The sequence below is a fragment of the Osmerus eperlanus genome, chromosome 16 (assembly GCF_963692335.1).
Source record: "Osmerus eperlanus chromosome 16, fOsmEpe2.1, whole genome shotgun sequence".
Classification (NCBI taxonomy): domain Eukaryota; kingdom Metazoa; phylum Chordata; class Actinopteri; order Osmeriformes; family Osmeridae; genus Osmerus; species Osmerus eperlanus.
Genome location: NC_085033.1, coordinates 7,099,390 through 7,111,395, shown reverse-complemented (window position 1 = coordinate 7,111,395; position 12,006 = coordinate 7,099,390). Strand labels below are relative to the sequence as shown.

General features: G+C 46.5%; 1 protein-coding gene across 13 annotated transcripts in view; it reads left to right on the top strand.

Moving 5' to 3' along the window:
* dip2ca (disco-interacting protein 2 homolog Ca) overlaps positions 1-12,006 on the top strand; it is a 108,976-nt gene that overhangs the window by 51,812 nt on the left and 45,158 nt on the right. For 10 of the 13 annotated variants that reach the window (XM_062482215.1, XM_062482220.1, XM_062482214.1 and 7 more), the window contains exons 2-4: positions 4,572-4,643; positions 9,399-9,509; positions 10,659-10,808. In XM_062482215.1, the coding sequence (XP_062338199.1) occupies positions 4,572-4,643; positions 9,399-9,509; positions 10,659-10,808 (333 nt within the window). The remainder of the gene's footprint in view (positions 1-4,571; positions 4,644-9,398; positions 9,510-10,658; positions 10,809-12,006) is intronic. The other 3 variants (XM_062482221.1, XM_062482216.1, XM_062482222.1) reach the window with 2 other exon arrangements.

Below are 12,006 nucleotides of genomic sequence, written 5' to 3'. Positions count from 1 at the left end.
TGTACGATATGCAGGGCTACACAGGCCTGGTGTTCAGCATTCTACTGTCTCAGGACCAGCACCTACAGTCAACTCTTTGTGTGTGCACAGTGGAGTGTAGCTCCAGTGCTATGACCATATAAGCCAGGCCTGGGGGAGAAAGGGCTGGTCCACGGTCAGCAATATTCACAGCACCAGCACCCAAGCGCCTAAAAAGGAAATGGTGCTGATTTTATTGTTTCCTATTACATTACAGTGAGATGAGCATCACAATGGGAGAGAGGGAGGAACGGGGTGGGGAGGGGTGAAGATGGAGGGATGGGGTCTTTGACAGAGACCGAGGTTGATTGTCAGAGAAAGTCAGGACAAAAGAGAGAGACGGACAGAAAATGATTAGAGAGAGAGAGAGATTGGAAGCAGGAATTAGGAGATTGTTCTGACGTCAGAAAGGAGGTAGTCTTAGAGTGGGGTGGGGGAGTGACAAAGAGAGAAAAAGGGCGACCGAGATGTAATGAGACAAGAACGAGAGAGAGAGAGAGAGAGAGAGAGAGAGAGAGAGAGAGAGAGAGAGAGAGAGAGAGAGAGAGAGAGAGAGAGAGGGAGAGAGAGAGAGAGAGAGAGAGAGAGAGAGAGAGAGAGAGAGAGAGAGAGAGAGAGAGAGAGAGAGAGAGAGAGAGAGAGAGAGAGAGAGACGTCGTTCCCGTGGTGTGTCAGTTGTGTGTGTATTCTCAGGCGACCCTCGGCAGCTATGTTAGCGTTACATAAACATTCCTGGGGGAGAGGGAGATAGAAAGAGAGAGAGAAAGGATGAGAGACTGTAGTTTGTGGCTGGGAGGAGGAGGAGTACGAGGAGGAGGAGGAGTGAGGCCCAGCAGCATGCATACCATTCCTCTTCAGTCCTCTATTGCTGCTCTCTCTCTCTCTCTCTCTCTCTCTCTGTCTGTCTTTCTCTCTCTCTCTCTCTCTCTCTCTCTCTCTCTCTCTCTCTCTCTCTCTCTCTCTCTCTCTCTCTCTCTCTCTCTCTCTCTCTTCCTGTGCCTTCACTCTCTCTTAATCTATCTACCTCTTTTCCTCAACCTCGCTCCTTTCAAACTCTGTCCGACGGTAATGTAGACCGTTGAACAGGCCGGTCTCCTCCCTGCCAGCCTGGCACCAAGCCTACAGGCTGCAGTGGAAACACATGAGGGTTTCCGCTTGGGACGTTCAATGACAAAGTAAGGTTGCATTTTCTAAAACGTGGGGAACTTCAGAGATTATGGGTGTGTCTGGCAGTGTGGGTTACTGCTTTTGTCAGCACTGAAAAGAAGGGGGGAGGGGTGGCGGGGGGGGGGGGGCGGCATTGGCCAACTCAGCGCTTCTCCGTCGGCGTTGAGTCGGCATCTCTGAGGACGGAGGACAAGTGTTGGGTTTCTTTCGCTAATGCCTTTTGTGCTAATAACGTTGGGCTCACCAGGCTAACACAGGGTTTGGGACTGGCTCTCCCCGGGGTCGCACCCATGGTGCTCGTGGCCACTCCCTTCAGCCTGGCTCAGAGGGTTCCCCCTGCGCAGATATCACACTGGACTCACTCTCACTTCATCTCAGTGTTTCTACTCGCCTGGACGTTTGGCCTCATCGCTAGCTTTTTAGAACACGTGAAAGGCCTTTTCCGAAGGATATTTGACATCAAGGAAATAGGCTTTGGATGTGCTTCAGTATGAAATATACATGTATCTTCAATTATTCATAACATGTAGCGGCTTACTGTATATGAACCGCCGTCATCCATGAGTCACCGTGCACTGTGGAGAAGAGCATGCATATTTTAGTATGGAGCACTTAAGTGTCCTGTACACCTCAACACTGCTCTAATTGTTTCCACAAGTGTTACTTCCAGAGTGCACTAATTAGAGCCTTAAACTGCAAGCAGTCACAAAGTTATTAGTTACAGTAGGGTTCAGGTTTACATACAGTTAGCCTGTTAGATGAACAGTTAAATGCCTCGAGCCTGTAGCTTCTGATTGCTTTCTGGCAAACTCCTGATATACATACAGTTAAAACTCACAGATGGCTTGGCTACAGTTCATAGTACTGGCCTGGATACCTGGCCTGTAATCCTTGTAGAACCAGTACTGTATATATGTTTCCTTGCAGCAACTGCTTTAGATTATGCTAATGTCCTCAAAACTTTGTCGAGTGAAGTGAAATGATAGAATATCCTTTTGTTCTTTGGTCAACCAAGTACAGCGTCTCTGTAGGAAAGCCTCAAGTTCTACATGGTAATTTACTAACAATGGACCTTCTATTTGAATGTGCATGTGTGCTCTAGGCAGTGTAGAAACCTAGCTCTCTGTCAGAAGTCTTCTCTCAGACAAGCAGACAGACCTACGCACACAGACGACACGGCAGTAGCCCGGAAGAGTGGGTTGACCAGTGATGAATCATCTCCCTCTATTTAAAGACTCCCTCTACTCCTAAACAGGGGCTATCTCACTTGTTCAACTTAAGTTGTTCAGTCTGTTCCTTGCTGATCCTTGTGAAGGTGTGCTTTTGCTTTCTGGCATTGGAGTTCCTTGAAGCGTCGTTCAAATCAACGTTTTTTTTTTACATGTTTGATGAGACATCAGGTTAGCTGCTTGGTCTCACAAAGATGTACTTACCATATAGTACTGGCAACCAACAGTGCATTTGAATTGACTCGTTTCAGAGCGCTATTGTATCTGCAGACTGAGTGAACTGTGAGTTGTGGTGTGGTAGAGTCATCAAACAGGCTGCATAGCCACGTCATCTCCAGTCAACAGGGAATAAACTGGCTCGTGCCACCCAGAGATGTCTAATCCAGACCTGAGCTCAACGAGCTGAGTCACAAATTAATTCCAGTTTGGCTCAGCCTTGTCCCCCAATGACTACTATCTGTTGCCAGAAGATGTTGTCGTGGTGTGTGTGTGTGTTTCAGAGGAGGATGCTAGGTTGTTTTTAGTTTGACTGATGTCTTACCACACATTCAGTACTGTTCATTGATTGTTTGTGTGTGTGTGTGTGTGTCTGCATGTGTGTGTCTGCATATGTGTGTATCTCCCTCCCTTCCTCCCTCCCTCACAGGATGTTAAATATATGACTCTGTTTACCAGGTCCTGTCGTGTAGTTCCGGTCCTGTCTCACCGGGGTGGCCAGCTCTCCTACTGGAGATGCTAATTAGTGCCCTGCGCCCCGCCTTACCCCTCCGTCTCCCCCGTCTGTCTGCCCCTCCCCCTCCCTCCATCTCCCGCCGGGCCCTCATATCAACACAGGACACGTTCTGGCATGAGAGTCTGCTTGCCGGGATTCTGGACAGCACGCATAAAGTGGAATGTTGTGTGTGTGTGTCTGTGTGTGTCCATGTTTCCTTCTGACTGTTTTCGTGTTGGTGTGTCTGTGTGATAATTCGTGTCTACGTGGCCCTTCCATAACTGAGCGACCGATTGTGAATCTAGAAAGGGACAAGAGAAATGCCGTTGTATCTCTCCGTCCACGATCCCCTGCTGTTGTAAACCAGTCATCATCAATACCTGTGGATACGACTTTGAGACACATCACATGGGTCTCCCGTCAAAGTTGAGCTCTTCCAATGAAAGAGCCTGCTTTGAAATCTTCAACCTTCTCAAAGTCTACCTCCCCCCCCCCCCCCCCCCCCGCTCCATAGATGTCAGAGCCAGCCGCCCCCCTGCTCCTGTGCTCGTCATGTGCTGACGCTGGGAGCTGAGCTGTGGTGGATGTGTGCTGCCTGTGACAGAGCCCATCTCACACCGCTCAGGTCGCTGGGTTCAGCATAGTGGCTATTTGAGGCAGTCAGCCAGCATCACACACATCACACACATCGTACACAGCGGCGTACGCACACTCGCCAGATATCCAAACGCACGCAAACACACAGCTGTCCTCCTCCGCAGGAGATCTAATACCTTGTTCAGAGAGACCCGGCCCCCTGTGGCGTAGTCCTGAGCCCCTCTCTCTCTCTCTCTAGTCGGTCTCTCTCCTCATTACCTGTCTGATAGGCTGACCTGGATAGCTAATACACACAGACAGCTGAGGCCCCCGGAACCATCCATCATTGACACTCCACGCTCTACAGACTCCACTACCCATACTCCCCCCTCTCTGCCTGTTTACCCTCCTTCACGTCCTCCGTCTTTCCGTCTCCCTGTCAGTCTGACCAGACCTGGAAAGGAAAATAAATACTTAGAAAGATCCCTGGGTGTGGTTGATTTAACAAGCTGGCGCAGCACGCAGGGGAGGGTTTGGACCGTGGAGAGGATTTAGTTGGGTTGAAAATGCTAAATCCAACACGAGTCAGCCCACAATGTTCCTTCCACGTACCCAAGTCCTCCATCTGTCCCATCGTGTGTAGAAAAGGACATTGAGCATGGAGATTAACCGAGCATCTTAACCTTTGCTTGCTTTAATCTTCTGATGCAATGGATATAGCAGATCTGTACATGTACTCCCACAGTTGAAAGGCTCCTCAACAATTAGATAACACTCGTCCTACGCTAGCTAAACTCTTTAATACTCCTCCAGAGTGTCATATTCCTTTTTTGTTGTTGTCTAACTCTAGTTCTCCCTCTCTTTGGCAGGTGACATCACACAGAAAGGCTATGAAAAGAAGCGGTCCAAATTAATCGGAGCTTACCTTCCCAAGCCACCAGGTACTGTCTGCAGCACCCCACTGAGGTCTCCTCTGATGGGAATAGAGAGCAAGATAATACATTCATATCCATGTTATGACTTGGTTATGAGTAAACATGGCTGCATACACTCCAACCAGAGTGTGTTGTCTTAAACAATACACACATTTGCCCAACCCAAGACAAGCCCACTGTTGATAGTGTCCCTTATACAGGATGGCTGATTCAGTTTTATTAGTGTGAATAGAAAAGGCCTAGTGTTGCTTATGTGGGTTAGTCTTGATTGGAAATGGTGTGTTCGCACTAGCAGGCTGCTCTAGCAGAACCAATAGCTACTGTACTCCATACATTCTTTTTTCATTTTTTCATTCATTTTCCCTTCTCATTTCGTTGACTCCGAATGCAGAAAGAAATTTGTTTTAATGCGGTAGGTGTTGATGGTTTCAGTTTCACCTGCCTTCTTTTCTCATTGGAACAATTCAGCCGTTATTAAAATACATTGTGATGCTGACTCAACAACCTCCCAGAATCACTGCCTCGTACTGCAAAAAAACACAGTAGCCTACAGCAAGTACAGTGGTATATTTTTATTTGGTGAAAGGGCGTTCAAGAATGTGGGTGGGAAAGATATTGCGTGTGTGTGTACTGTATATATGTGTAAGGAGGGTTCGGTGGAGGCCTAAAATGTCTGGCATCCACAGTCTGCCAGTGGGGGGTCATCCTCAGCATCGCAGTATTATTATGAACCGGATGACACACACACACACACACTAACTATGCTGAAAATCACCCCATGAGCGGTCAATGCAATTATTCAAGAAATGTGTACATGCAAGCAAGGACACACACACACTTAACCACTCCTCGTAGTTGACCCAGTTGTTTTCTTGGAAAACGTCTCAAATGCATATTTCAATAACTAGCAGTACGCTAAGGTGAAAATCTAGGCCAGTTGGCATGGTTTCTGCCAGGTACGGCACCACCAGACTGGCTAGATGAGGTGCCAGGGAGTAATTGAATACTGTGCCATATGGTGTCTTCATATGCCAAGATGTGGGATGGTAGGAGAAGGTCTCTTGCACTCTGTGAAACAGTGGGGTGTGTAAAGTATTCATTTCCTAAAGCAGACTGTTGAAAACTTTTAGCTGTGTGTGGTTTGTCCTACAGTAAGATACCTATACATTTGATTAGATGAAAAAGGTTCTTCATTAGACACGGGAAGAGGTAAAATGTCTGAAACATGCCTCTACTAAGTACTCAATATCTACTTTTGACCACGGTATATATGAAATTGATGCATTATATACAGACTTCAGATATTCATATATGGGACACATGGAACTTAAAAGTCCTATTTGTTTGTCTAATGAATTTTAATTAAAATAGTGTATGCTCAAAAAGTAAAAATGACCAGTGGAGTAAAAAGTGAAAGTGCCTTAATAACAAAGATCATGCATCTGACATGTAATACATCAGCTGTTAGATGATCAGTCCCTTCACCCACCTCTGTGTGGAATTTTCCAGAAATTGTGGATCAATGCCAAGCTGCGGTATATTTGGAGTATTTGTCAGATACAGTATGTATATTTTTAGATCAGCAGTGATGTGACTGTACAGTACACAAGAGGCTCATGGGGAGAGTCTTTGTCCAAACCACCTCTACAATCAGAAACTAACCCCCACACAGACCCCCAGATATGGACTTACACATATGAGAGGAGACCTGATAATATAGATCTGACCATGTTAAGTGTTGAGAGTACTATGATAATGTATTCAGGCACCATCACAAGGTGCGGTCTGACAGTGTGCAGTGGGGCTGTTTCAGTCTCGGCTCCCCGATGAAACCAACCTCGGATGGAGGTCTCACATTCTCCCCGACCTCTCACGGTTCCTCAGGAATTTAATAACAACCCCTCACGCACATTAACACACACTCACCACAGATGTTATGTTGGGTCAAGTCTCACATTAGTTCGAGCTGAATGACAGCGTCGCCTTTCCCCTCAGAGCATTGAGAGGACGCACAGAGGCCATAATTCTGCCAATCATGTGGGCTGATTAAACCTTTACCTCACAGCATCCCGTGTGTATGTGACAGCTCCATAGCATGGTAAAATGCCACTCTCTAGTTATTCATTTAGCAGACACTGTTATCCAACGTGACACACACAAAGTTCATGTAGAAAACGTATGGCAGGTATATCGAGGATCAGACAGTGGACCGTTAGAGCATTATTTCACTGATTAGAACCAAGGAACGGTCTGTATTTGACCAGGCACGGTGCAGCAATAACATCTACAACTACATTTCTTCTGATACCCTCCAGTCTTTCTCTCACAGCTGTCTGAAACAGTAACATGTATTTATTAGTACACAAACACACTCCAACCCCATCTCTCACTCCAAATCAATTACAAATGGCATTCACAAGGTAAATAGGCAACATTACGCTCTGGCTCTGACAAATACCCGTTAAAATGTTGTGAGCAAAGACATAAACGGAAATCTTTCCTGATCTGTGTGTTGGAGTGTGTATTATTTTTATAATGCATTATATTGAGGTCAAAGACACTCCCCATCAAGTCTCTTATTGGATCAAACGTTTCTATGGTGTGCACGGGGCCAAACGGGAATAGATGAGGCAGAGATTGATTTTGTGTAACGCTTGAGAAAGGCTCGAACACACAGCCGTACATGCGCACACCCACACACACATACACACAAGCACACGTACAAAACACACTATATACAAGCACACACATGGCTGAGTGGAGCATTATCTATGCCTCCATCTTTAAAGCCTTTCCTCGATCCCTTTGCATGCTCTCGTCTCACTCTTCGAAACCCACCTGTGCAGAATGGAGGTTCGTCCAGTAGGGTGTGGAGAAGGAGGCAAGGAGAGAGGAATCACGGAGGGCTTCTGAGATTCCCCCCCTAAGTCACTCTGCAGGCAGTGTGAACGGATGGATGGGATGTTCTATGCCGATCATGTTTCAGTGCTGAGGGAATGGTCATTACAGCAAGAAATGGAGACAGATGAAGAGAGACGGAGAGAGATAGAGAGAGAGGGAGAGGGAGAGAGATTTAAATCTGTCTCTTCGGCGGCCATGTTGTTCGATGGTGCTCCGCTCTAATGAACACAAAGTGTGTCTAGTCCAGAAACACTGGTGAGCCTGTCAACGATCACCTGCTTTGTGCGGAGCTTTGGTGTGTGTGGATTTCTGTGTGTCTGACTGTGTGTCTGACTGTGTGTCTGACTGTGTGTCTGACTGTGTGTCTGACTGTGTGTCTGACTGTGTGTCTGACTGTGTGTCTGACTGTGTGTATCTAAATGTGTGTCTGACTGTGTGTATCTAAATGTGTGTCTGACTGTGTGTATCTAAATGTGTGTCTGACTGTGTGTATCTAAATGTGTGTCTGACTGTGTGTCTGACTGTGTGTATCTAAATGTGTGTCTGACTGTGTGTATCTAAATGTGTGTCTGACTGTGTGTATCTAAATGTGTGTCTGACTGTGTGTATCTAAATGTGTGTCTGACTGTGTGTCTGACTGTGTGTATCTAAATGTGTGTCTGACTGTGTGTATCTAAATGTGTGTCTGACTGTGTGTATCTAAATGTGTGTCTGACTGTGTGTGTCTAAATGTGTGTCTGACTGTGTGTATCTAAATGTGTGTCTGACTGTGTGTATCTAAATGTGTGTCTGACTGTGTGTGTCTAAATGTGTGTCTGACTGTGTGTGTATAAATGTGTGTCTGACTGTGTGTATCTAAATGTGTGTCTGACTGTGTGTGTCTAAATGTGTGTCTGACTGTGTGTGTCTAAATGTGTGTCTGACTGTGTGTATCTAAATGTGTGTCTGACTGTGTGTATCTAAATGTGTGTCTGACTGTGTGTGTCTGACTGTGTGTATCTAAATGTGTGTCTGACTGTGTGTGTCTAAATGTGTGTCTGACTGTGTGTCTAAATGTGTGTCTGACTGTGTGTATCTAAATGTGTGTCTGACTGTGTGTGTCTAAATGTGTGTCTGACTGTGTGTATCTAAATGTGTGTCTGACTGTGTGTATCTAAATGTGTGTCTGACTGTGTGTATCTAAATGTGTGTCTGACTGTGTGTATCTAAATGTGTGTCTGACTGTGTGTATCTAAATGTGTGTCTGACTGTGTGTATCTAAATGTGTGTCTGACTGTGTGAGTCAGTGTGCATCTGCTGTGATTAGCTCTCTATGTATTTGTGTGTCTTGTAAGAGATGTTTGTGTGTCTGCGTGATTTTAAAGTGTGTGTGTGTGTGTTTCCCCAGGGAAGAGATCTCACAAGGAGTCCAGTTCGGTTCACTCGCTGATTTGTCTAATTGGAGAACGGGTGACAGTGTGACCCTTCGCTCCCCTGATAGATTCAGCAAACCACACTCATTGACACAAGCCCTAGTTGAAACCCTGCCTAAGCAGCCTAACAAGCCCCCAGATAGAAATAATGATCGATGTTTGTCAGCCAATAGGGAGGTGACGTTGTAGCACAGAAACTCACGTAAGAAATACAAACACTAAACTACTTCCAGGGTACTCCAGTATGCAGTCTATGGCGTGTGTATTCTCAAATTCATACGTTCTCAATATTTATTTTTATATCAACGCAAACTCTGGCTCCCACATTGTTTTCCCCAAACCGTTGAAACCTGTGAATACTCTCTCCAGGGCCAGGTAGTACATGAAAAAATGAATGTATGTTTTGAAGGATATGTGACATGAGCCCTTGCTGTCTGTGTCTCTCCAGGGATGGAGCCCTCCATGGGCCAGGAGAGAAGGACCCCCGTCACCCCCTCCTCCTCCTCCCGCTACCACCGCCGACGCTCCTCTGGCTCCCGGGACGAACGCTACCGATCAGGTACGTCCACACCCCCTCCGTCATCCCCACGCAGCGCTGCCTATCATCCCCACGTGTCACCCCCACGCAACGCTGCCTATCATCCCCACATCTCATCCCCCAGCCACCTCTCCCTATCTCTCAACCTCCGAACTCTTAACCAAACCTTGACAGTCCTGTCAACCACACCTCTGCTCAAATACTGCCGAGCTCTCAACTCCTCCCGCCTCGCTTCCTCAACTTGAGGACGTAGTGTAGCTCTGGTGTTGTAAGGCAGTATGCTGAGGTTTGCACTGTCTACCCCAAAAATATGTTGAGATTTGTGACGAGAGAATGAATTCAAATGACCAGTTTACACATATTAATCTCAGCTTAAATCCCGAAGAACATAATGCATCGAAACAAGCTTAAAGTATTTTCTCTATTGTCCAGTGGTTCTTAGTACACTGATTACAACAATAAACAACTTTTATTTATATCAGTTGAACAGCTTGCCTTTTTCAGTCAAGCAAGCAGTAAATTCTTTCATTTTCTCTCTTTGTCTTTTTCTTCATCTCTACTTTCCTCTCACCCTCCATATTTCAATCTCGTTCTCGAACTCGTGCTAACTTTATCAAAGGGCTTATTGTATTTTGATCATACCAAATCGCACAAACCACTTGGCCTAAACCACTCTGCTCTTCCAGTCCACACTGGCTCTATCTAGCTCCGTGTTTGAGAGAGGCTTTTCCTAGATCCTGGAGGTTTACATGACTTTGACGTTTACATTACATGATCTCCATGCTGCGGTCTGGGCACTAGCACCAGGTGAATAAGCCTACTTTCTAAAGCACCCATTAAATGCATGGCCATCATGCCAGTAATGAAATTAATATTACTTTCATGTTCATATTGAACGCCCTGCCATCCTATTTTTTAAAGAATGCCCTGTGTTCTAAATAAAATGTCTTGGATCATTCTATTCTTGTTCAAAGCTTGTAAAAAATAAAAACTTTTATAGACACCCCGCCGTAACCCAAGAAGCCCAAACCACGGACTTCAGCAAATGACCTTTGTCTTATAAACTGTGAGGAGTTACTTAAAGTCTGAGTAGCCATATACAGTACTGGTGCAAAGTCATTAGCGTCATGTCGGTATCTAAACACGGCCTCCTGGGTGTGTGTGTTCCAGATGTCCACACAGAGGCCGTCCAGGCGGCCCTGGCCAAGCACAAGGAGCGTAAGATGGCAGTGCCCATGCCCTCCAAACGCCGCTCGCTGGTCGTGCAGACCTCCATGGAAGCCTACACTCCCCCAGGTGAGGAACATGTTCGCAGACAAGGTAATGTTACAGCTAGGACCCCCTCCCCCCCATCTGCACTGCACCGTGTGTGTGTGTGGGCGTGAGGCTCTGTGTGTGCGCGTGTGACCACAATGCCTGCATTCACTCACTCACGTTTTACCGATCGACATGTTTTTACATTTACATTTAGTCATTTAGCAGACGCTCTTATCCAGAGCGACTTACAGTAAGTACAGGGACATTCCCCCGAGGCAAGTAGGGTGAAGTGCCTTGCCCAAGGACACAACGTCAGTTTGCATGACCGGGAATCGAACTGGCAACCTTTGGATTACTAGCCCGATTCCCTCACCGCTCAGCCAACTGACTCCTTACTCGTTTTTGGTGTGCATCCCGCAGTAAGGATCCTTTAGAGGGAATTGTCAATGTCAATTGCATTGTCAAGGATCAGTCAAGGCGCAGGTGGCACGGAAACTCTTGATTCTAGTGGATGTTTTGTATTGTTGCACTGATAGTGTGGTCATACCCCACCCAGCCACTCTCCTCTGTGGGTTTATCAATCAGCTCTCCAATCACAGGACAGGTAGCAGTTCCTGTTGACTAGTCAGACCTGCTGGATGGTCGAGCGCTCGCCTGTGTATCTCTTGTTGCCCTACACACTTGCTCAGACAGGAGATAGATAAGCCATTGCGTGACCGCCGATATTAGAGGGTGTTTACAGGTTTATCAGTGGCATCAACCCTTAACTCCCTTCTCTCCGGCCCCCATCAGGGAGTCCACACCTTCAGCTTGCATTAGACAGCAGCAGTGGGAAAAGCAACGTTTCGATAAAGGACGGGGCAATGTTGAACTTCAAAACGGAAAGCCATCTTCCCTATCCCCACCAGTAATTGCTGTGCTCCAACGACAGCAGAAGGCAGAGAGATAAGCGCACTACGAGCTACACACTTTAACAGCGGGGAGGCTGGAATGTTATGGAGTGGAGAGGCCAGTTTTTATGAGACACAGAGAGCTGTGTTAACAAGACCATTATGTCATTAGGAATAGGGCATGGGCCTCTGATGACTCTACGCTGTTTTACTCTATCAACCAGTCGCTGGTGTGTGTGGTTGTGGTTGTGCTTGTGTGTTCATATTGTACGTGTGTGCATTCATCTTCACACGCTCACTAACTGCCTGCGACATCCACAGTCATGAACCACAGCTCCCATCGTTTTCACGACAGAAAAATACGGAGGAAC